Genomic DNA, 27,992 nt, shown 5'->3' on the forward strand with positions numbered 1-27,992 from the left:
GAATCAATTAATCAAGCTCAGGACGAAGAGCAAACGCTTAAATGAACATAAATTTATTTTCAGATTGATGAAAAGTCGCATGCATGTTTGGTATGAATGTCGTCTTGTCTACTTGTGGTGATAGTAAAAGTATTTACACAATTGCAATGATAGAAAAAAGAAATGAAATTAAAGTAGTTTGCCTTCATCTAGGTTCACCCCCATTGCAGTAATGGACGCCATTGGTGTATGCATTTTGGTACTTTACATTCAGACACTCTAAGCCCCATATCCGAATTGTCCCGTCATCACTGGCTGAGGCTAACATATGGGGGTTAGCTGGATTCCAGCTCACACAGTTAACTGCTCCAGAATGACCAGGCAATGCCTCTATTAGATCCCCTGAGCTTCTGTGCCATATGTAAACCTACAAAGACGGAAATCCATTACACTCAAATTGGCTACTGTCCACATTTATACAATAGAATTCACTACAAAATGACTATGAAAACAATCAATCGCCTCCAACCAAGGACAACCTCAGCCTAACTAAACAAATAAAAAATGATATATTTGTAGACTACTAACTTAAGATTAATACCTGTGAATCCTCACTTCCACTAGCAATAAAAGCTTGCTTAAGTCCACCAAAGCAAGATCTGATAATAAACCGTGAGCGTCTATGACTTTTGTACTTGCCAACAAGCTTAGGATGACTTTCTATATTCCAAAGATGTATTTCTTCGTTCCAAAGATTAACCAACAAGAATCTGCTATCCTTTGACAAGGAGAAGGAGGTTATTGTCTGATCCTCATCAATAAATCTCTCATCCTTAGTTTCTTTGTTGAATAACAGTATTGCATTGTCTTTACAAATGCTGAGAATCTGTTCCCCATCGCCCGATATTTCCAAATCAGAAATCTTAAGGGTTCTTTGTCCTTTCCAAGACTCCACTTCTTTCCCATCTAATTCCCACATGCAAATGCTCTTGTCACTGAGGCCAAAAAGTATATATTTCCCACTTGGAAACCATGCACAGGAGACTAGGCCAGGACCGGTTTTCTCATAAACTTGCAGGCACTTACCAGTAGAGACATCCCAACGCCTAACCGCCTCCTCCACTCCACACGTAAGGAGCTCTAGGTCATTAGGACTCCATGAAACAGAAGAAACAGGTTTCAGGTGACCGGATAATTTATGTTTGATAGACAGTCCACCATTCATGTCAACCTATTACAACAAAAGCCAAAAATCAAAAATGTGAAACCTAATATCATGGCACTGCGTGACATTTTGTGTATGTGTAAAAGTTGAACAATATTACAGAGGTAGGGTACACCACACAAGCATGAAGCACCTAAAAAATACCTTAATTCCTATCCAGAACCTGTTCAAGTAACCGCAGACTCCCCATTAATATATGAGTCAAAACAGTGATCTATGCAGAGGCACAGCAGAATTAATTTTCAAGAGGGTTTGGCTGGAGTAAGGAGAGCAAAGTTTTACAACTTATATTACTTAAACAACTTGGTCTCCCAAATTACAGCAATAATTACAACTTTCCATTAAATATCAAGTTACCACATTTATCTCATCTCTAACATGATTTAATCTCTCCCTCTCCTCTCTCAAGCTGGAGTATACATATGGACCGAGCTTATTACATATACAATTACCCTGAGAACATCTAAGGGATTTAGTGAAAATAAGGCCTTAGAACAACCTTCCAAAGACAGTAATACTTAAATATTAGCCAACACTTTTTGAAAAAAGAAAATTAATTAAATCCCCTTAATAAAAAGCATACCTATAAGTAACAAAAATCAAAAAATAACTAGAGGGAATTAAAAAACGAAAATAACTATACTTCCATGAAAAGACAAAGGCTAAACCAAATCTAACTACAGCATTTCCGCTTCCAGTTGCTTAAAGACATACGCAAAAAAAAAAAAAAAAAAAAAAAAAACACACACAACTTTCAATTCTCCCCTGGTTGAGAATCATCTGTTAAGGTTGACCCTTAAGGGATCGGAAACGTTGAAGTCTTCTTGTATATCAACCTGTAGAATTTGTAACCAAACTTATTTAAAATATAGGCTTGAGTTTAGCATGCTTTCCAGGAGAAGACTAGATCACCTTCTTGAAATTCATTGAGCTTTCTATGTTTATCTGCTTGAGCCTTACTTATATAGGCGATTTAAGTCAAATGCATAAGAGATTACAATTCCAAAGCCAGTAGTTAAGGTTTTGGGGAAAATGGAAATTTTAATTCAAAACACATTCTTTGGTATATTTGAAGAAAACAGACTGTAAAACCACTTAATAATTTTTTTTGAAATTATACATAATTTGGGAAAAATTATATAAACATCCACACTACAGTCTCTAGATTGATTCTTAGAAAGAGCCAAATACTAAGGAAGTTCAATCATGATTTGATACGACCTAAGAAAAGATGGTTGGATAAGTTTATGGTTGGATAAGTTTATGATAGTACCCACGTGTGTAATATAACAAATCAGTTGCAATCATGCTACCTGTCAATCAAAGGCAAGGCAGTGGCATCTTCTAGTGGTGCAAGATGAATCAACCTCCATACTATATTCTCAACTAGAATTCATTTTCATTTTTCAATCAGACGTCACCCAAATTGATCTCAACGTAAATCCTTTTTCTCCTCTCCTCACCGTTCTGTTCTCTTGGCAATACATTTTTCCCTTAATAAATGAATAAATCTGTTAAGGTAGGAGAAAACGAGAGACTTTCATGAAATTTGTGTCTTAACTTCGCATCGGTATTTGGATTATATAGCCAGAGATTAAATAAATACAGATGTCACTAGTACCCTAATTACTAAAATTATTGGATTCAAACTACCATATTTACATAATAAACTAAATACTATTTACATAGTTACTACAATTATCATCACTCACCCTCAAATCGGAGCATATATAGGTCATATTCACCAAGCTTGTTATATAGGTAAATTATTCGAGGAACTCTCAAAGACTATGTGAAAACATTTGTCAATTGATCATTTTAGTGAACAAAGCTAGTGGATGTCTCTAGATAATATCTTCTCTCTAATGAAGTAACAATTAGCCAGTTTATATAAGAATAATCCTCCTTTACCCTAGATTTGGTCAATATTTAGCCAACTATGCCAATTTTGTAACCCTATGTCATCCTTAGCTGACAACATTATAAGGGAAGCAGTGAGATTGCATGGATTCCCCTTTCCATTCTATATAAGACAGATAGGCTTTACAAGAGCAATTTTTGGACTTGGCTCTTCATGCAGGTTGGAACCAAGTTGAAATTCACCCTGCCGTATCATCCTCGATCATGTGAGGAGACTCACTATAGAGTTGACACCATTATGGTAGTACTGGATAGACTCACCAATGCCAATTTTGTAACCCTTTGTCATCCTTACTCGGCTAAGGAGGTGGACGACAGCTTTATAAAGGAAGTAGTGAAATTGCATGGTTTCCCTTCTTCCATTCTCTTACACAGGGGATAGACCTTACACGAGCAATTTTTGGATTGAACTCTTCATGCAGGTTGGAACCAAGTTGAAATTCACCCTAACATATCATCCTACAATCAAATGGGAAAATTGAGGTGACTAACAAGTGTTTAGAGAACCACTTCAGGTTTATTAGCAATCCTTAACAATGGCCAAAATGAATGGATTCATTGGGTAGAATGTTTGTACTATACCAATTATAATGTTGGTACACAAATGACACCTATCAAAACTCTCAATGAGGGGACCCTCCTACCTTGTTTTGGGGTGGCGATAACCCCTTCGCAGGAAATGAGGCGGCCTAACTCATTATTGAAAGGGACCACATTGACTCCTAACATTGTTTGGAGACAAAATCCGTCTTTAGCATTACTCATAATCTAGTTCAGCATGACAAAAACTAAACCAACGTTATCAAATGCAATTCAAATCTTGAATTGCCAAGCTAATTTTTGAATCATGAACCGTAAATCATATCTAATCATAAGATTCAAATACAATGAAATATAGCTTGAAAATATCATAAAAATTATGTATAATGCTCCTCAATGTAATAATTTTAAATTAGAAATCGGGAAAAGAACTTAACCATAAATCAAAGAAAACAAATTGAGTCATAAGTCACTAGTAATTCACATAAAGTGACTGCAAAAAGTCTATGTTTAGAACAACAAAAATTGACAACGACATAGCCAAATAAGGAAATAAGGTACATATAGAGTGAGCGAATGATTTTGTGAAACCTCTATTTTAGAAGAATAATAACATAACAATGGAATAGCCAAATAAAATGCAGAGAGTTAGTGAATAACTATTAGAAGCCCTTCTTTTTGAAGTTGAAAACAGAGCAATGGAATAATTACATACGGTGAATTCAATAATGGTCCTTTAGTTCCTTTTCATTTAACAATTTGAGCTCGTTTGACTTTTCAATTTTTTCTATGAGAATTGATGAAAGAGAAAAGAAAAAAGAAAAAAAAACAAATCAATCATTCATGCAATTTGTGTACATGTTTTTCCTTTTGTCCTTGTTTCCTTTTAGATAAATAGAACTTAAGAAGTTAACATTTGGTCAGTCTACTCCAGGTCTGCTTTTACAAAACCATTCATGTTTCTACCCCTAATAGTTTAAACTTTTGGGAGAATCGGTTTGTAACATGGTAACAGAGCGATACCATCCTCCGTGACATATTGTCACTTTTGCGCTGCCTTCTCTCTACATCAACCCTTTCCCAACAGTTAATCATTACTGCCGCATCTAGGCCATCGTCTTCAACACCAGCCACCATCAACCATTGTCTAAAAAATTATCCGACGAGATCTTTGTCTAGTGAACAGTCGATCAAGATTGCATCATGTAACCCAGCCAAGTCTTAGACCACCTCCTCTCTACGTCAACTAATTTTTCATCAACCCTCCCAACAATCAATCATCTTACGCTGCATCTTAGCCCACCTCTGTAAGCATCAGCCAACATCAACCATTGTTGGAAAAAGACCAACACGGCCAGACTGCAACTTGCAAATTTCCCCCGTCAATGTGATGCAAATCAAACGAGTAAAGACCGTGGACACACTAGACATGCACCACCAAATTTCTCCCCCTCTCGTCAGACGTTCCATTGCAAACCTTGATCTTTTGGGAGGGTTGGTTCGTGATATGGTATCAAAGCCTCTCTAACTAAGTGGTCTAGAGTTTGATCCTTTCCGCTTCAATTCCAGAAAAAAAGCTGAATTTTTGTTAGAGGTATAATTAAACAATTTGTGCATCCATCCAATAGCTGAAGCTTCTGGAGAGTTAGTTTGTCACGTGGTATCAAAGCCTCTGGCCAAATGGTCTAGAATTCAATTCGTTATCCTCATTCTTGTAATAAAAAGTTTAATATCAACATCTACAAGTCTCTGCATTGTCCACTGGGCTCGTGCATTGTCACGCTTGAATCTCAGAGGTCTCTTAGCTTGAGGGGCGTGTCAGAGATTTAATATAAAATCATTAAAGTGTTTTCAACTAACACCTTAACGTATTTAGGAGGGTTGTTGATTTCGTTTGTGTCAAACACATCATACAAAGCTAGGGTTGTGCTCTTTCATTGTTTATCAATAAAACATGACCTATATATTGCAAAAGTCAAGAAGAGACTAGATAGAATTGGACATTGTTGAACTTGGGACTATGTTAATGATACAGATATCCTTCACAGTCATATAAAATAAACAGTGCCCATACCATATGCTATTTATGCATGTGACATGAATAAAAGATTACATTGGTCTCTACATAGAGCGTTCGATGATAAAAACAGAACAAAAGTATATATTTCAACATCAAATATTACCTCCCAAATGATTGCAGATCGATCATTTGATGCTGAAGCTAAATATTTCCCATTATGTGAAAATTGTACAAACCACACTTCATCATCATGTGCTTCTAATATCTGTCGAAATATTTGCAGGCAAAGAAAATAGCGTGAGAACATGCCACTGGTGTTATAGAAAGTAATGCAGGACAGTCATTGTAAAAATAATAATAATGTTGTCTTTTCATCATTCAAAAGATTTTGCAACAAATAAAAATACAGCATGAATATGAGAGGACAAAAGTACAAAAAAACAGATCACAGAATCCACAAAGAAAAGGGAATATTGTGTTAAAATGCAGCCTTGATTATATGAGATAATGAATAGGATTACATACTGTCTTTGTTTAACTGATACAAATGCATTTGGCTAATAGTCCAAAACAATTTCAGATAGCAACCCACAAAACTTAGTACAGTATCATCAAAATATACATGGGTTGATTAAAGAAAAGAGGAGAGAAAAAAGATGAAAACTATATTAATTTCAAAACTGTAAAATTCAAATTCAAACGAAAGATGATCCACAAGGTCCCTACTCTCGCCCATTTGGATCTTGTGTAAAAGCACTATTGAGTTGTTTACTCTTAACATGGCTCAAAAGCAGAGACAAAGAGTCCGTTTAATTGTGTTCTATTTTTTGTTCTTAAACTATTTTGTAGAATAGTTAATAAAATAGGTTTTATTTGTGCTTTTTTTGTTTTAAAAGTTTAAAGTCAAAACACGAAACAAAAATAACTCACATATGTTCTCTAAATTTGATTCTAAAAACTAAAAAACAGTTATAATTTTTAAAACTATTTTTACAAAACAGACTTTATCAAATAGGTTTTTTGGTTCTGAAAATCAAAAGCCTGTTTTGGAAACATAAATCAAACAGGCCCTTTAGTGGCTTCGAGTATTTCCTCATTTGTCATCATTGTAACCTTCTGGTGAGCTCAAGGTCGTGAATTGGCCAGCATCTAACCTGAGCCAATTTGCACTGCATTCAGCTCCAGATTCAGCACAGCTCAGTTTCAACAACAGTTTCATATGGCGGTAACTTTAACCCATTTGCTTATATTTGCTTTCATTGCATTGATTACACACTTATGGTAGTGCTACCCATTCCTATTCATTACCTTACTATCAAACAAATAATCAGAGGACACCTCTTTACTGAACATATTATGTTCATCCTGCTTGGCAGGAAATCCTCAAGCTTGCACCCTCCTCTTACTCCACCACAATCTTCCTATGCTCCATGCCATGAAATATCTCAGCCACATTATTTTGCTCCTCCAGATCCTGATTATATTGGTCAATCTCAATAGACTAATGTTCCTAGGTTCAGTAGGAACCCATCTACCTCCGATGGCCTATCTCACAATCTTTGAAACTGCAGCTACGCAAAATTGGTACGCTGACTCTGGTGACTCTCACCGTGTTACGAATCTGCAGTACCTCATGCACAGAACTATTTTGGATGTTCAGGATCAAATCGTAATGGGGATTGCCCAAGGTCTACCAATCCTTCAGTTGGATCATTTACTTTCCCATCACCCACACACCCTCACATTAACTTATCTCTCAACAACCTTTTCCCTCCATAACTAAGAATCTAGTCAATGTCGGCAAATTTGCTAAAGACCATTCTATATACTTTAAATTTCATCCATTTACTTGTTTTGTCAAATCTCAGGAACTCATTAAGTCCTCTTGGAAAGTTACCTTGTGTCTTGTGGTCTCTATGCCTTCCCAAATGTTGTTGCTCCTCCAGGGCACTTAGAGCTTGTTTGTATTGACTTGTCAAAAAAGTCCTTTTTATCACTTCCTTATTTTAAAAGCACTTTATATAAAAGTTACAGCTACTTAGATTTTTAAAAAATATTTGATTTTTGAAAAAAAAATATTTAGCTTTTGACTTCTGCTTTTTTTAGAAGCAAAAATTTTTAGCTTCTGAAAAAGTAGATTTTTGGCTTTTTTTATTACTTCTGCTTTTTTTAAAAGCAGACATCCAAATAGACTTTTTTCGAGAAGTGCTTTTTTCCCTTAAAAAAAACAGCTTTTGAAGGAAAAAAAAGCTCATCCAAACGGGCCCTTAATGCAGGCAGCTTCTAGTGCCAGCTATTCTGGTGTTTCTCTTCCTACTTTTCCTACTTTCCCTCATGTTACTTCTAGTTTTTCACATGTTGCACCTTCCACTGTACCCACAACTTCAACAATACAAGCACTAACTCCCTCTATCTACACCCTATGGCATTGTAGGCTAGGAAACTCATAGGAACTAACAAAGAATTAAGGGAAAATAAGAAATAACAGACTTATTGCTGTTTCCAAGCACTGGTTCAACGAGAACCCAGTGGATATACAACAGTCACAGAGGCTAAACAGCGATTGCAAATAACTACAGATTGTAACAAATAATAAAAAAAAAAACTGAAATGACAATTAAAGAACTGAAATGAAAAGATAACCCAGAGAAATTAGAGGCGCTACTGGTCTATCCCAGGGTCTAAAAGCCCAAAGATTCCAGATGATTAGACCGTTCCATGTTGTCTCTACTTATCCTTCATTCTCCCCACTGCATTCCAAGCCCCTAATTGAATTCTGTTGAGCCCCCTTTCTGGAGTATTATCTGCCAACAGTTTACCTGCCCCTTATACTTCTCATGTGAATAAACCTTAAGGGGTGAGCCTGTAATACATCCTTCAAAACTGTTACTTGGCTTAACCGTGACACCCACCTTCCACAATAGTTCAATCTGTCCTCAAACATTGACATTGTAGTATACCACTCATTAATAAAGGAGCTTCAGAATTTTGCACTGCTTTCTGCAGGCAAAGCTCATCGCCTTTCTGTACTGCTTCAACCACTGTCTACACAGAACTTTAACTTATCTTAAGTGATTTGTGGGGGCTTGCACCTATAACTTCCTAAGATGGGTTTTCTTACTATATCTCCTTTGTTAATGCCTTTACACTTGGATCTATCTCTTAAAGTCCAAGTCTGAAGCTCTTTCAGTTTTCAACAGTACAAAACCATGGCTGGATTGCAAACAGGCGAAAGGATGAGATTGGGGGCGGGGGGGTTGGGAGTTTACACCTTCCAAACTTCTGGCTGATTTTGGGATCACTCGGCGTCTAATATGTCTTCACACCACCAAAATCGTACTCTATAGCGCAAACATAAGAATATAGTTGAAGTTGGCCTATCCTTGTTGGCTCATGCATGCCATTCAAGTTTTGAGACCATGCATTCTGTTGGAAATATTGTAAATAGGTTGAAAATATTGTAGGGGATAAAGTCTCACATCGTTAAATTATTGCTATGTAATTGTTATGGTAATTCTATATGGTATCAAAGCCACAGTAGTGCTATTGAAACACATATTTCGTCATATACCTCTCATACTCTCGTTTAACATGGTGTCAAAGTCAAGTTGATGAGAGAACTGCCCAACAGTGATAAATCCATCCGAAAACTATGTTGTCACTTCGGTTTCCAATATCTCCTATTGTAAAGTTCCTCTGGTCATTGTCCATCCACTGCCAGCAACCATCCTAGCCGCCAGCCACGTCCGTCGCCCCTGCGGAAAAAATTTCCAATTCTTTTCAAATGTTAGCATCACATTGAGGGGAGAAATTTAACCCAGTTGCAATCTTGTCCCATCAGACTTTGTCCAAGCAACAATCTGGCCCTGTCGGATCTTGTTCCAGATGCAATCTAGCCCCAAATGCTTGTTCTAAATGCAGTCAAGCCCATTGTTGGTTATTTTTTATTTATAAGGGTTCATTTGTAATAAGCTTAAAGCTTAGTGAGCTTTGGCTTAAGGGAGAGCATAGGAAATATTATAAATAGGTTGGTAATACTGTGAGAGATGAAGTCCCACATCATTCAATTATCATCATGTAATTGTTATAGTCAGTCTATATAATAGAGCTTCTATTTTGCTATTGAAACACACAGATTTCAACATATGCCTCTTGTTTCCTCATTATTCAAAACATTCATTTCTGTAAAGAACCTTGAGATACACCAATGTGGGGTTATATATCTCAACACGCCCCCTCACACAAGAGCTCATTGGGCTTGAAGAGTGGACAATGCAACAGGCCTAGCCTACATGTGCTAAGAGACTCCACAAGAGAAAGCGGGGGACGGCGAGGCTCTGACTCCCAGCCAAACACGTCAGCACCGCCGCCACCGGAATCACTGTTCAGGCCACCGGAGACTTTTTCCGGTGACTTTTCCGACCAAACTTCATGCGACCAGGACCATCTCTTCCCGACGACCAGGTCTGTGGTGGTCCGGTAAGCAACGCACCTGCCACGCGCTCTCACGCGCCTCCAAGCTACCTGCGCGTGGGCTTCACGCGCCATCTTCTGCCGGCGCGTGAGCCATTTTCCGGCGGCTTTTTCCGGCCGGTCTTGGACAGAGAAACTCGCCTTCTCCTGCACTTTCTGGACCTATGGTTGTTTTGGTGTGGGTCTGACTTTTTGCGAGCACCCCTTCTTGATCGGTGATCAGGTTCGTTCCTATCTACTCGGTTAATATCTTTCTGATTTCTTATTATGGCAGCAGATGGTTCTGTTCATTCGGAGGTCAATTCTCCACCTTCGCCTGTCAAAAATTCTCCCAATATCATCTCTACCAATGTTGGGTCCATTACCCCTTCAAAATTGAAGGGTTCTGTTAATTACAAGAACTGGGCCACCTCTGTTCGAGTTTGGTTCTTTGGCCAAGGACATGGGAGCCACCTCACGACTAAGTCTACTGATGTCCCTAAGGAGGAAAAGTCTGATTGGGAAAAGATCGACAACCAGCTCCTGAGCATCCTCTGGCAATCTATTGATCCAGTTGTCTTAGACATCTATTCGTTAAACTTGTACTGAAGTGTGGCAGGAAGCAAAAACCCTTTACACTAATGATATTCAGCAGCTCTATTTCATCATCTCTCAGTTTATGGAACTGAGCAAATCATCTGACATTCAGATGGAAACATATGTTGGCAAGAGTCGATCTTTGATGCAAGCATATTTGGATATGTTGCCTTACCCTACTGATGCTACTGCAAATCGGAAACAGGTGGAACACCTCTTTATGGTTGCCACACTGTCTGACCTCCCTGAAGAATATAATAATGTCTGGCATACTATCTTGACTAGTGGGGAGCCTGATCTTTCAATGACGTATCAGCGTCTTCTTAATCTGAATAAGAAATCTGCTCCTGCATCGTCTTCTGCTTCTGCTGTTGATTCTACTGCTCTAGTTTCCCGTACTGGCTTTCGCGGGAATATTGGAGGTGGACGTGGTCGTGGTCGTGGTAGAGGCCCGGGGGGACGTGGTCCAGGAGGCCGAGGAGGACGTGGCCCAGGAGGCCCATTCGGACGTGGTCAGCGACCTTGTAATTACTGTCAGCAACTTGGTCATTATGAGGAACGTTGCTACACAAAGTACCCTCACCTGCGACCTTCTTATGCTGCTAATATAGCTCAATCGGATTCTGCTTCAAATGGTACAGTTTCTCTCTCCTCTGAAGACTATGCAGCATTCCAAACTCCTCTCAGAAAGGTCTCTCCTCAGTCTCAGGCCTCTGCTTCAGAAACTGGTAATCCCATTGCTTGTGTTTCTCATTCTGCATCACTTGGCCCTTGGATATTTGACTCAGGTGCTACTGATCACCTCTGTGGTAATAAGGAACTCTTTTCATCCCTTACATATTCTGATAACTTACCCTCTTTTACCCTTACTGATGGCACTAAGGCTCCTGTTCATGGAATTGGACAAATCTGTCCAACTCTCTTAACTGTATTGTCACTTTCTCAAATCATTTTGTTTCTGTGCAAGACTCGGGTACGGGGAAGACGATTGGAGTGGGCTGTGAGTCACGGGGTCTGTTCTACTTGGTTGTGCCTAGTCCTTCCGTTGCTTGTTCTCTCACAGAATCTCCACAACTCGTCCACAGTCGCCTCGGGCATCCTAGTCTTTCCAAGTTACAGAAGATGGTTCCTCTTTTGTCCGGTCTTTAGACTTTAGATTGTTAGTCATGTCAGCAAGGAAAGCACATACGCTCCTCCTTCGCTAATCGAGTCAATAAACGAGCTGATGCTCCTTTTTCAATTACTCATTCAGATATTTGGGGTCCTAGTCGTAGTGTGTCTGTTTTAGGTTTTTGATATATTGTTACCTTTATTGATGCTTTTTCTCGTTGTACTTGGATCTATTTAATGAAAAACCGTCCCTTCACTCCCCAGGGAAAGCTGAAGGTAAAGAATCGTCCGATCTTATTTATTCCATTTTGAGTTAGCGTCGAAAACATGTGCTGAAATTCATACTCAATTTGGTGTCTCTATTCGTATTTTACGTAGTGATAATGCTAAGGAATATGTTTCTGTGGACTTTTCTAATTTCTTGGCCAAACAGGGTACTTTACACCAAACTACTTGTCCTCACACTCCACAACAAAATGGAGTAGCTGAACGTAAGAATAGACACCTCATTGAGACTGCACGGACTCTTCTTATTCACATGCATGTTCCTCTTCACGTCTAGGCTGATGCAGTCCTTGCCTCTTCTTTTCTCGTCAACCGTATGCCTTCATCTGTGCTTGATAATGATATTCCTTATCACTTATTGCTTCCAGATGTTCCTCTCTATCCTCTATCCCCACATGTCTTTGGTTGTACCTGTTTTGTTCATGATCTCACCCCTGGTAAGGACAAGTTAACATCCAAAGCCTTTAAATGTATTTTTCTTGGTTATTCTCGTCTTCGAAAGGGTTATCGTTGTTATTCTCCAGATCTTAAGCGTTACTTAGTTTCCGCTGATGTCACTTTTCTTGATCAACAACCCTTTCATTCTATCCCATCTCAGTTGTCACAGATTGATCATGTTCTTCCTGTCCCTTTTCTTGACTTGTCTTTGCCAGCTGCAGGTACTCCTATTCCAAATAAGCAGCCTACTGCTTCAATACCTGCGGACCGTCCACTTCCACTTATCAGCGTCGTAAAACTGTGACACTTGTCGACTCGACTCCTGCTGACTCATTGCCCCCTGCAGTTGATTCTTCCCCTCCGGATCCTTCACCAGAGGCTCTTCCTATTGCTCAAAGAAAAGGTGCACGTACTACTCGTAACCCTTATCCTCTTTATACCTTTTTGAGTTATGACCGTCTCTCTTCACCTCATTTCACCTTTGTTTCTAGTCTTTCTTCTATTTCTATTCCTAAAACCACAGGTGAAGCACTTTCCCATCCAGGGTGGCGCCAAGCGATGCTTGATGAGATGACTGCACTTCATTCCAATGGCACTTGGGACTATATATCTTAACAATTTCTAAGTTTTCCTTATTAATCATTTACCAAATGTTTTCCTCAACAATGATGTTCCCTTTGTGCAATTATTTACCTCCATAGGACCATGAGTCTTTTGTGATATCAATAAATACTGTTCTTGATCCTTTTAAAGTGACCGAAATCCAGTCTCTATTGCTTGCTCATCAGGCTAGATTAGACAGTCTTGAGGTTGTTCATATATCTGATCCTTTATTTGTGAACCTAGACCACAGACCTCAAAGAGGTATTTCTCAATCGTTTGCTCCTCTTAGTGGTGGCACTAGGAATCAAGTCTCACACTTTAGATGCCTCATCCACAGCATCAACAGTTTCATCCCTTCATTACACAATTTAACTTCTTCAAGTCAAACCATGGTCGTCGTGGAGGTTATAGAAGCTTTCATTAAATGCCAAGTGTGCCTCAAATATGCCCATGATGCCTCCATTAGCTATCATTGGTTAGATCTGGCTTATTTCCTATTTTGCAAATTCCAACTTCACTAGTTCACTATTTGGAGCCACTCTAAACTTCTAAGGACCTCAGGTGTTTCCTAATGGTTCTGCCTTCAGTGGCTGCTCCTCAATTCCCTACCTGCGCACAAGGCTCTTAGCCTTAGATGCTGTCTCCACTTCTTGCTATGCTATGGCATACTCCACCACAAGGGCATCCTCCAACATTTCCATTGTTCCCTATTCCCGACACCCCAATTTCCACCTATTGGCCTTGCACCAATGGCTTACCTCACTACACCAAAGGCCTTCTGGGGTCAGAACTGGTTTTCAGATTCAAGAGTCATCCATCATGTGACTACAAGCTCTCAGAATCTTGTCCAACAACATGGACTCGATGTAATGAGCAAATCTTCAAGGGTAATGGTCAAGGCTTACCATAAAGCGTTCTATTACTAAGAATTTGATCAAGTTCGTTCAATTCGACCAAGATAACAACGTTTATTTTGAATTTCACCCTACTAACAAAGCATTGAGGTTAACATACAAGATTATGAGAAATGAATATTCCTTCTAAAAAAAGGTGTTAAAAGCAGCTATGGAGAAGCCATAAGCACAATCTTAGCCCATAACATATGCACAACAAAACACCCATTGAAATTGGGTCCAGATGTATTATATTATGTTCAATAGAATAAATTTAAATACATATATTTTATAGTTTTGGCTTTCTGCGAAAACTAAAGACACAAGATTAATGAAAACATTGCAAACCTTTCACACATGTGGCAGAGGAGGACGGCCAGGGTAGGCCATCCTTCTCTTTCCCTTTAATCCCTAAGAACCCTAAATTTCAAAAACACACAAAAGACAAACAAGGAGATTGGGAACTATGACCAAAATTCCATAAGCAACGAACACCCCTGGTAGCAACAGCTACTAAAAATGAACAGTTAGTTTCAAAGTTTCTCTACTCGTAGATGGAAGGAAGACCTGATTTCCTTCCGACAAACAATCTTGCAAAGAGCATAAAAGGATGTTGGCAACCATTCCCATCTTAAACAAACAGGCCTAGAGTATATGATCAAAAAGCAAAGCCATTGATAAACCTCATTTGGGATGCAAGACTCTTAGTTGATGATTACCTCAAGTAGTCCAGAATACCACTTAGATAATAGCACATCAGAAGTAATTAACCAAAACAAGACAACTAACCAATGTTCATCAATTGTCCAACATTCATACATAAAGGTCATACAATACACTCTCTAGCTTCCATTTAATAATAGGGTGGGTGGTGGCATGATGGATGCCTGATGGTTTAGTAAAATCCATGGAGTCTAACAAATATTATTTCAACAGCACTTAGCAAATCCTACAAGCCTCATTTTGGACACATTTAACATTCATTATGTTGTTTATCTAAACATACAGAAAATTTCAGGACCTTACACACCATAATATAGCTAAGAAGATATAATATTTAAAACATTACATGATTGCGGACTACTTTGGCCTCTATTGACCGCAACAGCAGCAACATAACCGCGACCACAATCGCAATTTAAAATCCTGATTCCAATATATGTTGAAATTTTTGTGATACATTAACAATATGGATATTTGGATCTTTTGCTTTTCTCTTTTCATTGGACTTCTTCTAATGCTCTTTAGTTCTGGCTCCTTCCCTGTGAAGTCCTTCAATTCTTATTAGCATCATACAGTAATTCATTTCTCCAACTGGAAAACAAGACCAGATTTATTTATGGATGTAAAATTGTTAGAACCATATGTAACGAGATATTTAGTACATTTTACGAATCCCATGTGTCTTTAAACCATTGGCACAGAAATATTGCTTTTTCATTTTTACAAGGAAGAAGTATAGAACAAAAGATACATTGGAAAAGAGTTATTTTGCTATAATCTAGAACATATGGTTGGAAAAAATTGCTAGAAATTTGCAAAGCAACTATCTGTTAACCAACAGCTTTGAAATCAAACATTTCATCCAATTAATGTAACTATTATAATGCAATAATGTATTAAAGATTGCAATGTTAAAACTTTGCAAACAAAGAGCCACACTACCTCAGAAAAAGAAAGAGACAACCGCAGTAGTAAATATCAGATTCAGGAACATTTAGAGGTGTTTCCTTAGTTGAAAATCAAAAAGGTTTGAAAAATCTTATTTTGATGCTTTTTCCTCAATCATTCTTCTTGCTCTACACTTTTAGAACCTTTTTCTCCTCTTAGTGTTCTTTCTTTCTCCTTTTTCAACAAAATTTTTCATTCACATAATTATGGAATATGAATATGATCGGCCTGAGATAATTAGAAATAATTAGTTAGTTTGTTATGAGGTTATGAAAGTTTCTAGAATATATGAGTTATGATAAAAGAAGAGTGTTTGTAGTGTTGAAGGCATGAATTGAGTAGGTATTTGGGGAATTTAGGGATCTCTAGGAAACTCTTGGAGCCTAGGTATGTTGGCTTTGAGGGGGAGTTGAGGTTTTTAGGGTTTATTTTTGCCATTAGTGTTTGTAAGGAGTTTGTCTCCATATATGTTTTTCATCAATTTACAGTCAAATCAATGTTATTTTTCTGGCTCCATCAATTTGTCTGGGGGGTGCTTTCTAGTCCAAATCTGGAAGAAAAAAAATATGGAAAACAGAATCACGAAAGTGGAGAGGTGCATGGACCGTTTGGAGGACAGTGTAAGGAACCAATTCAACGCAAAACCTTAACGTGTTGGGTGAGGGCCTTTTTAATGATTTATATTATTCTCTAACACACCCCCTCACGCAAGAGCCATTTGAGCTAGAAGCGTGGAATTGCACAGACCCAATTTTTGGTTTACCTTTTTGTGCTTTTTATTTTAATTCCACTTTAAAGTAGGGAACAGTGAGGATCGAACTTGTAACCTTGTAGTCACTCAAGCTCTGATACCATATAAAGAACCAATTCAACCCAAAACCTTAAAGTGTTGGGTAAGGGCCTTTTTAATGATTTATATTATTCTCTAACAGACAGAATGGATGCAGTTGAAGACGTTTTTCGTCAACTTCAAGAAACCATTCAAAAACTTCTAGACTGTGTAGATCCTCATTTTGCTAGATCAGGCACAAGTCTAGATTTCAGAAATAGGTTGCAGACGAAGACGACGACTCTATTTTCTGGTTTCAGAAACAGAGACGAACAGATTATTTTCAATAGATGCAGAAAGAAGCATCAACCAATGAAGAAATCAAAACCGAGAAAAAAGAAGGGAAAAAAGAAGAAGAAGAAACGGAAAAAGAAACAAAAGAAGAAGAAGAGAGAGAAAAAGGAACAGAAGCCGAATCAAAAAAAGAAGACGACGACGTCGAAGAAGTCAAAGCAGAAGAAGTAGCAGAAAAAGCCCAAGTAGAAGAAGCAGACGAAGAAGAAGCAGTAGCGGTTGAAGAAGAAAAAAAAGCAGAAGACGCAGAAAACGTGAAACAGACGGAGGAGAAAAGAAGGGCAGAAATGGTAGTTCAAAAGTTGGGTCAAGTTTTTGACCTATTAGGCCAAGCCCAAAATAATTATGAGTCAGAAGAAAAAAAAAAAAAGGGCTTTATCCATCCCGTACAAAATAATTTCAGCAGTTAGTTTAGACCAAGGCCCAAGTATTAAGATGGTTAAATCTAACCAATTGGTGCTGAAAATAGTAATGGGCCAAGAAAAAGAAAGCCACATAGGCCAAAATTAGTGGAACAACTAAAAATTATACACATGTAACTTGGTCTATATGTTTTAAGCAATGGGATACAGGTGGAATCCTAGTCTCTTTCTTCACCTTGAGGACAAGGTGAGTTTTGAAAGGGGAGTATTTATGGGCCTAAGATAATTAGTTAGTTTGTTATGAAAGTTTCTAGAATATTCTAAGACTTACGATAAAAGTAAAGTGTGTGTAGTGTGGAAGGCAGGAATTGAGTTTTGGTTTAGTGGGGAATATGGGGATCTCTAGGTAACTCTTGGAGCCTAGGTATGTTGGCTTTCAAAGGGAGTTGAGGTCTTTGGGGTTTATTTTCTGCCATTAGTGCTTGTACGGAGCTTGTCTCTATTTATGTTTTTCATCAATTTACAATCAAATTCAGTGTTATTTTTCTGGTTCCATCATAATAAAAAATAAGGCTTCCTAAACTAGATATCTATCTCTGACTTGGACTCGACCAGTAACCAGTGTAGTACTGAAGCTAAAGATCAAGTATGGGTAGAAGTGGTGTGCCATTCCTGAATCAAGTGGATGTGAATATCTACACTAGATGTGATGGTGATACACATGGAAATTCCTTACGACAAAAGCATCTTTAACACCAAAACTTCAACCTGGGCATCCAAAGTGCTTGTAGATAATCCATGTGAAGTGTTGCCTTCTGCTTTGAGCAATGGCTTCAAGTTGTTGAAGAAGTTATGGCGAGAGTGTGTGTGACCGTGGCTATTAGATTTTGAGAGAAAAGGAGAGAGACAAGGAGATTCAGAGAGAAAGGCACGAAGTTTATTGAGTAATTGAATGAATGATCTGATACAAAGGAGAACGCTATTTATAGAGTTAAAGAAAAGGACTCAAGGCTGAGTCAACACTAACTAATCACTAAGAGAATATAAAATAGAATAGCTGGAAATTATTACATACAAACAGACGTATAGTAACTAAGATAAGCCTGAATACACAACTGACACAAAGCTAAGCTATTCACTAATAACATCCCGCAAACTCAAGGTGGCTTGGATGGGAACAGAGTGCGGTCCAAGACCTTGAGTTTGGATCTTAATTCAACAAACTGCATAGAGGACAAAGGCTTCGTCAAAGTATCAGCTATCTGCTCAGAAGCAGGAATGTGAGACAGCACTAATTCCTTTCTAGGAACCCGTTCACGAACAAAGAAAATGTCAAGCTCCATATGCTTAGTTCGGGCATGAAGAACAGGATTGCGAGTCAAAGTCACTATGCTCATGTTATCACAAAGCACATTAGGAACAAATAGAGGAACATGTAATTCTCTGAGAAGGGACTGGATCCAGAGAATTTCAACACAGGTCAAGGCTAAACTGCGATACTCAGCCTTAGTGCTTGATCAAGCAACCAAAGTTTGCTTCTTTGACCACCAAGAAATGAGATTGGGGCCAAGAAAAATACAAGAACCAGAGGTAGAACGTCTATCATCAGGTTTCGAAGCCCAATCAACATCACAAATGGCTGTGAGAGTCAAAGGAGCAGTGGGATAGGCAGCCTAAAGCTATAGGCCAAAGGAAGCAACGCCTTTTAAGTAATAGAGGATCCTTGTAACCACTGACCAGTGCTCCTCCAAAGGTTGGGACATATATTGGCACACTTTATTCACTGCATAGCTGATGTCAGGCCTAGTAATAGCGGCATATTAGAGGGCACCAACAATAGATCTATAGAGATAAGGATCACAAAAGTAATGAAAGCCCACCCGAGAGAGCTTGCAATTAATAGGGCATAGGATAGGAAATGCCTTTTGCCTCGTGCATTGAGGCTCTTTGTGAGTAAGTCACGATTATACTTGGATTGAGTAAGCATCGAAGTGCTAGAAGTAGTCCTCTTGACCTCAACACCAAGAAAATAATCTAGGTTACCCAAATCTTTAAAGCAAATTGGGCATTAAGCTGTGTGACAAGATGAGTGATGAATGAAGGATCAGTGCCTGTCACTATGATATCATCAACATAGATGAGAAAATAAATGCATCTTGAAGAAGATCGAAGAATAAACAATGAAAGGTCACAACAACTTGCCTTGAAGCCAAAGGAAACTAGAGAGCTTTTCAGTTTATCAAACCATGCACATGGGGCCTGTTTAAGCCCATAAAGTGCCTTGTTGAGTTTACAAACCAGCTATTTTTTAGAATCTTCAAAGCCTGGAGGTTGTACCATGTATACTTCCTCCTCTAGATCGCCATTTAGGAAAGCGTTATTGACATCCAATTGCCTAAGAGACTAGCCATAAGTGAGGGCCAAAGTAAGCATTATTCGAATGGTTACTGGCTTGACAACTGGGCTAAAAGTCTCATTGTAGTACTTGAATATAAAATAATATGTTATGTATTAATCTGAAACAAAAAGTTACAATATATAAAGACCCTAATGGGCTTAAGTGAGTAGCCCAGAACTAATCACAAAGGAATAATATTTACAGATAGGAAGTAATCTAATCATATCTATTCTAACACTCCCCCTCAAGCTGGTGCGTATAATATTGTGAGCACCAAGCTAACTTCAAATGAATTCAACCCGAGGACCTCTAAGAGCTTTAGTGAAGACATCCGCTAGTTGACCATTAGAGTTGACAAAAGATGTCTTGATTTCTCCTGACTGAATCCTTTCTCGAATGAAGTGAGAATCAATCTCTATATGTTTAGTTCTTTCATGAAATACAGGATTAGAGGATATATGTAGCGCAGCTTGATTATCACAAATGAGTGTCATGGGTTGTTTCTGTTCACAAAGACGAAGCTCCTGAATCAACTGCTTTAACCAGATTAACTCACATGTAGTAACTGCCATTGCACGATATTCAGCTTCTGCACTAGATCGAGCAACAACAGGTTGTTTCTTGCTCTTCCAAGAAATTAAGTTTCCTCCAAAAAAGACACAATAGCCAGAAGTAGAGCCCGTGTCTAAGGGTGATCCTGCCCAATCAGCATCTGAATAACCACAAATTTCTGTATTTCCCTGATCTGAATACAACAAACCTTTTTCCTGGTGCTCCTTTGATGTATCGGAGGATCCTCATAGCAGCATCCCAATGAGAATCACAAGGGGAATCAAGAAACTGACTAGTCGTACTAACAGCGAAAGAAATGTCTGGCCTAGTCACCGTAAGATAATTGAGCTTCCCAATTAACCTCCGGTAACGACCAGGATCAGATAACAGCTCCCCCTGTCCGGGCAATAACTTGGCATTGGGATCCATGGGTGTATATCAATTGGTTTACACCCCAACATACCAGTATCTTCTAGGATATCCAAGGAAACTTCCTTTGACAGATAGAAATACCCTGTCTAGATTGTGCTACCTCAATTCCCAAGAAGTAATGCAGCTTCCCGAGGTCCTTTGTTTGAAATTGACTGAACAAATACTGTTTTAACTGACGAATTCCAGCTTGATCACTCCCGGTGAGGATGATGTCATCAACATAGACTAACAAATAGATGCACTTATCAGGAGATGTGATCCTATAAAATATAGAGTGGTCAACTTTACTGCGAATTAAGCCAAACTCCTGAACAGCAGAACTTAAGCGACTGAACCATGCCCGAGGAGACTGCTTGAGACCATATAAGGATTTACGAAGACGACACACATTCCCAGACTCCCCCTGAGCAACAAAACCAGGTGGTTGCTCCATATAAACTTCTTCTTGTAAGTCACCATGAAGAAAGGCATTTTTGATGTCAAGTTGAAGGAGTGGCCAGTGACGAACAGCAATAAGAGCAAGAAATAGGCGAACTGACGCCATCTTAGCGACCAGAGAGAATGTATCGCTATAATCAAGGCCGAAGATTTGAGTAAAACCCTTTGCAACTAGGCGTGCTTTGAGTCGATCAACATGGCCATCAGGTCCAACTTTCACAGTAAACACCCAGCGACAACCAACTATAGACTTCTCTGGAGGAGCAGAAACAAGGTCCCAAGTGCCATTCGAATGAAGTGCAGTCATCTCATCAAGCATCGCTTGGCGCCACCTTGGATGGGAAAGTGCTTCACCTGTGGTCTTAGGAATAGAAACAGAAGAAAGACTAGAAACAAAGGTGAAATGAGGTGAAGAAAGACGGTCATAACTTAAAAAGGTATAAAGAGGATAAGGGTTACGAGTAGTACGTGTACCTTTTCTTTGAGCAATGGGAAGAGCCTCTGGTGGAGGATCCTGAGGGGAAGAATCAACAGCAGTGGGCGATGAGTCAGCAAGAGTCGAGTCGATAGGAGGCACAGTTTTGCGACGCTGATAGGTGAGAAGTGGACGGTCCTCAGGTATAGAAGCAATAGGTTGCTCATCTAGAATAGAAGCACCTGCAGCTGGCAAAGACAAGTCAAGAAAAGGGACAGGAAGAACATGATCAACCTGTGACAACTGAGATGGGATAGAATTAAAGGGTTGTTGATCAAGAAAAGTGACATCAGCGGAAACTAAGTAACACTTAAGATCGGGAGAATAACAACGATAACCCTTTTGAAGACGAGAATAACCAAGAAAAATACATTTAAAGGCTTTGGATGTTAACTTGTCCTTACCAGGGGTGAGATCATGAACAAAACAGGTACAACCAAAGATATGTGGGGATAGAGGATAGAGAGGAACATCTGGAAGCAATAAGTTATAAGGAATATCATTATTAAGCACATATAAAGGCATACGGTTGATGAGAAACAAAAGACAAGGACTGCATCGGCCCAGATTTTTCCTTATAAAGCACAAATCCAGGTTGTTGGTGAAAACCCTTTGCAACAAGCCTTGCTTCATACTCGTTGATGGACCCATCAGGATTTTCTTTGAGTTTAAATGCCCATTTACAGCCTATAGCAGACCTGTTAGGAGGTAGAGGAACAAGATGCCAAGTATGGTTAGCCAATAAAGCATTGTATTCAAGATGTATAGCCTGAAACCAAGGGGGACTGGACGGGGCCTATTTGACTGAAGAAGGTTCAATGTGAGTGACCACTAAAGCTTGGGATCTACCCAGAGTTTTAGATCTGGTTTGAATTGGAATGATCAGGTGAGTTGAGATGAGAGGGAAGTGAAGGTAAAAATTCAGAAGAAGATGATGAGGCTGTAGGAGAAACCTCCAAGAGTGATTGAGTAGGAGAGTCTTAGACAGGAGATGAAGGTGCAGGATCAGAGGAAGACGTTGAGGCAGAGACTGGTGTGATGGAGTTGGAATGGATAGGAGTGTGTTGTGAGGTGTCTAAAGGGCTGGTAATTGTACCCGAGATAGGAGAAGACTGCACAAGAGAAGAGGAACGTGCCTGACTAGTATTGGGGATAGCAATTGATGACCAGTGGGATTGTAACACATCTTGATCCAAGAGAGGAATGGTGTGAGGAAGATCTGAGACTGAAACAGTAGGGTTAGAAGACCATGACTTAGCATAAGGAAACAAGTATTCATTGAAAATAACATCTTTTGAAACAAAGGTTCTCCCAGCTTTATTTTGACAAATGTAACACTTATTTATGACTAAAGGAATATCCGAGAAACACACAGTCTTGGGATCGAAATTCAAGTTTGTGTTGGTTGTAAAGTCTTAAGAATGGAAAGCAGACACAACCAAACACCTTAAGAAACTTGTAATCTGGTTCAGCATGGTACAGTATAAGATAGGATGCTGAACAAAAGGCATAATCCCAGAATTTCAGAGGGAGAGATGCATGGGAAAGGAGAGTCAATCCAGTCTCAACAATATGCCTATGTTTCCTTTCCACAACACCATTTTGATGGTGTGTATGAGGACAGGTTACCCCGTGTAAAATACCATGAAGGTTTAAGTATTGGGTAAAAGATCGAAATTCGTCACCCCAATTTGTTTGGATTGCTTTAATTGTAGTTTGAAATTGTTTAGTGACCATGGAATGGAACTGTTTAAAGATGGTAATAGCATCATACTTTTGATGAGTAGGATACAGCCAAATGTACTTTGAATTAGCATCCACAAATGAAATATAGTAGGAATTTCACAAGGTAGATTTAATTGGGGCTAGTCCCCAAAGATCACTATAAACTTAACTCAAAAGGTGAGTGATAAACAATTTGAGAGGAAGGGGAGTGAAGTCTACGAGCTTTTCCCATACAACAAGAACAAAAAATCCATCTCATTTTTATTATCAAAGGAGATTTTACATGCATTGAGAACATTCTTTAAGGCTGCAAAGTGAGGATGGCCTAAGCGACAATGCCATAAAGAATACGCAGTATTCGAAACAGTGCTAGACTAATTACAATTATGAGTGCTAGGCTGATTACAAGTATGGGTGCTAGGCTGATTACAAGTATGAGATTGTTGATTACAAGTATGGGTGCTAGGCTGATTACAAGTATCAGTACTAGATGATTACAAATCTGAGCTTGTGGATTATTACAACTAGAAAGCAACGAAACAAAAAAAGAAGTCTTGACAAGTGACGATGCTTGAGGAAGACAAATACTTGGAAAGAGTACAATCCATCCTTGTTCACAGTTCCTTCTGGGGGATTTCATGGGATGATTTGACAAAAATTAGAGGCATGAAACTCAAAGTAAACATTGTTGTCTTTAGCAAATTGTCTAACACTTAGTAAGTTCTTTACTATTGAAGGCACAAGCAACATGTTTTTGAGTCTCAATTTAGTTTGACAATTAAGTGGAGACATAAATTGTGAAGAACCAATAGCAAGAATTGGCAAACCTTGTCCATTACCAATAACAATATGATCCGTACCAAAGTTGACTCTGGAGTAAATTGGCTAGATTGGCAGTAACATGGTGACTAGCACCTGAATCTGGAAACCATTCGATAGTAAGTGCTGTCATTGGAAGGGGTAGCAATCCAGGTTGAGCTGCGAACATAGCTTGAGGAGTCTGATTTTCTTGTGGGCGTATGTACTGATAGGAGTTCTGTTGTCGTGAGGCAAAGTACTGCAATTCGTTAGAAGTAGGAGGCGGAATATTAGGATATTAGGTACAAAGTTCTCATCGAACCTGTACCAACAAGAACAAACATCATGTCCGTACTTGTAGCAGAGCTGGCAGTGCATGTTGGAACGAGGACCACGTCCTCTTCCTCTGTTATTGCGACCTCCATACCTTCCTCGTCCTCTGTTTCCAGCATTGGAAAAGCCAGAACCATGAACCTCTTGTGTCTGGTTCATGCTCTGTTTTTCGTTTAGTAAAACAAAGATGAACAAAGGATTTTTCTCATATAGATTATGAGTTGTAGCAACATTTGCAGAGGCTAGGTTACTTAACAAATTCTCATTCTGCTTCAACAACAACTTTTCGAAAGCCATCAAATCAGTAGCGATGTCATCAACACCATATGCTTTTTCACGTCCATGAACGCTAAGAACAAATGTGTTGTAGTCTGATGGTAATCCTACGAGTATGTACTCGATCTGATCCTCTATTCGATACTGGATTACTAATCCTCTTTAATGGCCCTTTGGGTTTAAAGCATGAATATTCCACAGGGCAATTTTTTTTTTTAGTTTTACCTTGTGCTTATTTAATTCCACTTGAAAGTGGGGGCGGTGAGGATCGAACTCGTGACCTTACGGTCACTGAAGCTCTGATACCATATTAGATTTTGAGAGAGAATCAGAGAGAAAGCCATGAAGTTTACTGAGTAATTGAATGAATGATCTGATACAAAGGAGAACTCTATTTATGGAGTTAAAGGAAAGGACTCAAGGCTAAGTCAGCACTAACTAATCACTAATATAAAACACAGAATATTTGGAAAGTATTACATACAAACAGACATATAGTAACTAAGATAAGCCTGAATACATAGCTGAAACAAAGCTAAGCTATTCACTAATAGTGGCACATAAAATGAACAGGGAATCATTTCAATTCGGGCAACGGAACTTATATTTACAGGTATCGAAATCAACGTATGCAAAAGTGCACGACTGGAAGAGCCTCCAAAGGAGGTGATAGACAGCCAGACAAGAGATAAAAGTAAAAAGAACAAGCAAATAAAGGACATAAAAGAAGATATAATGACTAGAACATTCTCCAAATAAAGTTAAATCTATAAGCAAACCACGGTAACCAGAACCGAATATGAATGGTCTTTAAATCCTAGAAATAAAGTAAAATCTATCACCCAAAACCCTAAAGATAGAGAAGCTTCACATGCTTCCAAGTAGAACTTAAGCTAGTAGAAAACAGCTTTATATCTTTTATGATGAAAATCAGCATCTTCGAGAACTAGTGTGAAACTACAACCATCAAAATGTTGTTAATTGGTCCTACAAAATCTTTATCGCCATTAACGTTAGTTCTAAGCACAGACACGAGAGAAAAACAATCCACATGAACTAAACAACAATTACAATCATTTGCAAGACGCTACATTAACTATTCAAAAAATCTAGTACTCCAAAACATCACTTTATAATTAAGTACTACGATCAAACATAACAAGAAAAGACAAAAGAGGAAAACAACCATATAGTGGCCTAAACATACAATAAAAAAGGTCCGCCCGGTGCTATAAAAAACTCTCGCTATACACAGAGTCTAGGGAAAGGTTAGGGCCATTGTGCAGGCCTATAGACAGCCATATCATGCATCACCATACCATGCATTTGCAAGAGGCTAATTATAATCAAACCTGTGACCTCCCGGTCACATGGCCTCATCATACAATAGCTTTGGGGAAAAAAGAAAAAAAAAGTAAAGGAGCAAGAAAAACTCTCAGAGAAAGTTCTAGCATGCAAAAAGCAACCAGAGAGAGGATAACGCTGCCATTATTGACTAACAAGTCAACAATAAAGATTTTGCAGACAAATACAGTGAAGTTAAGAAGTATAAAGGTCAAATTTAAATATTCCCATACAAACCTCACAACATCTATTAGAGATATCTTTTTCTAACCTGTAATGTCCTACAAGGTATCTGAGTTTTTCCACAGTGATGATCTGAATATAATGACATCTCCTTATCCAATGAGTTGTGAAACAGGCAAGCCTCTCGTTGCAAGATAAGAGCTTGTTCAACAAGATGTTCCAATCTCTTTTCAGGTATCATTACTGATGGGGGAAGCAGTTTCTGCAATTCCTCCAGTAGTTTCGACCGTGATCTCACCCCTACAATATCTTGCCTAGAAGTACCAACTTGGCCACACTGAGACACTATGCGGGAAGAAAGTTCACGAATTCTACCACTATTAAAGCAAAGTGGCGCAATTTCAGTCCTCAATGTCTTCAATGCATCCATGACCTTTTCCCCATCAAGAAGTTCAAAATACTTCTGTTCCAATATTAAAAACGAGGCTTCCCTGACAATCCTTTCATCTGCTAGACCAATTTTATTTAATGTGGCTATGCTTTGGTCCCAATCGCCATCTAGTATTTGCTGCATAAACAGATTTACAACAGATGAGTGCAAATGTATGCCAGACTCCTCCTCAAGGTATGCCCCACTCTTTTTGTAACCGAGAGAATACAATGCCCTAGCAATTATCCTAACAAATTCCTCTCTTTTTATAACCCCTTTCGAACCAACAATTTCATCGTCCCCTTCGGATGACAGGGGCCGAGCCATCAAATTACTTGAAGAGCCTCCAATTGGCTCCACAGTAGATGAACCGTTAGAGAGACCAACTAATCCTTTAGAGGATAATTTCATGCGTTTTAAAGCTGGTTCTTCATCCTCCACACCTCCCATGAAAAGTGCACCTCAGCCCATATATAATAATTTACCAGCAATGAGGAAAAAAACAGCACTGCAAGAGTATAACAACCAACAAAAGATGCCTCTGAAAAATCGCACGGAACAAATTTCTGCACAGAAAAAACACCACAGAAACAGCAACAATAAATAAGATTTTACCACAAAAATTCCTCGCAAGAACCAGAAAATCAAAACCGCAAAAGCAAAATCCTCAAATTGAACACACGAACGAGCAGAGTCTATAACAAACGCAAGAACACAAGCTGTGTATTTCGCTTCAAAACAAAATACTTAAATGAAATTTTCATGCCTAAAACACGAGAACGATGCTGAACTGAGAACACAAACACCAAAAACAATACTGAACTCATAAATTGGGAAGAGAAAAATCCACTTTCCTATAAAACAAACAAGAATCGGAACATTTAACCGAAAGAGGACGCGATACAACAATCAACATCGGAAATCGCAGATCCAAGAACTGCAGAAGCAGAAGAAGATGGCGGTGATGATCCACCGACTTACCGGAGAAGCAAGATGAGCGATCGTTGGTAGAGCACCGACGATTCCTTCTTCTTCTTTGTTTTCTTCTTTTCCTCTTTTTCTTGTGCTTCACAGAGTTTTCACTTTCTTTCTCCCTGCAGTTAATGAAGCAGAAGAAACGGATTGGGTGTTGATATGTGTGTTTATTTATATAGAGAAAATTTTCATCAATTATTGTGCTGGATTTCTCTTTTTCTATTTTCTTCTTATCTTTCTTCGTATTCTCAAATATGTTAGAGCTTCTACTGTCATTGCTATCAACATGACCACCCCTTGCTATTCCTAAATTTCTCTCTCGTTTTTTTTTTTTTTTTAAATATTGATTTGGTTTTATGGTTTGGTATATTATACCTAGCTTCTTTCTAATTATACCAACTCAATTACATTTTTT

At 38.7% G+C, this 27,992-nt stretch overlaps 1 protein-coding gene across 1 annotated transcript; it reads right to left on the reverse strand.

Annotated features, from left to right (window-relative positions):
• On the reverse strand, positions 1 to 27,832 carry LOC133301978 (WD repeat-containing protein 26 homolog). The gene is made up of 5 exons (XM_061501688.1): positions 27,584 to 27,832; positions 26,261 to 27,168; positions 5,848 to 5,949; positions 581 to 1,210; positions 1 to 406 (listed from the first exon to the last, which is right to left on the reverse strand). Exons 2-5 carry the CDS (start codon positions 27,050 to 27,052, stop codon positions 185 to 187), a joined length of 1,746 nt encoding a protein of 581 aa, XP_061357672.1. The 5' UTR covers positions 27,053 to 27,168; positions 27,584 to 27,832; the 3' UTR covers positions 1 to 184.
• Between the last annotated feature and the right edge of the window lie 160 nt (positions 27,833 to 27,992).

The sequence above is a fragment of the Gastrolobium bilobum genome, unplaced genomic scaffold, assembly GCF_033153095.1.
Source record: "Gastrolobium bilobum isolate Gb01-03AN ecotype WA unplaced genomic scaffold, APGP_CSIRO_Gbil_v1 utg4226, whole genome shotgun sequence".
Classification (NCBI taxonomy): Eukaryota; Viridiplantae; Streptophyta; class Magnoliopsida; order Fabales; family Fabaceae; genus Gastrolobium; species Gastrolobium bilobum.

What these genes read in the sequence shown, in the direction of transcription:
- LOC133301978 (XM_061501688.1), bottom strand. Translation starts at nt 27,052, where the DNA reads ATGGGAGGTGTGGAGGATGAAGAACCAGCTTTAAAACGCATGAAATTA. An exon ending in GATCTGCAATCATTTGGGAG is followed by an intron (nt 1,211 to 5,847) that starts GTAATATTTGAT and finishes TTGTTGTAATAG; the next exon opens with GTTGACATGAATGGTGGACT. An exon ending in GTGGAAGTGAGGATTCACAG is followed by an intron (nt 407 to 580) that starts GTATTAATCTTA and finishes CCGTCTTTGTAG; the next exon opens with GTTTACATATGGCACAGAAG.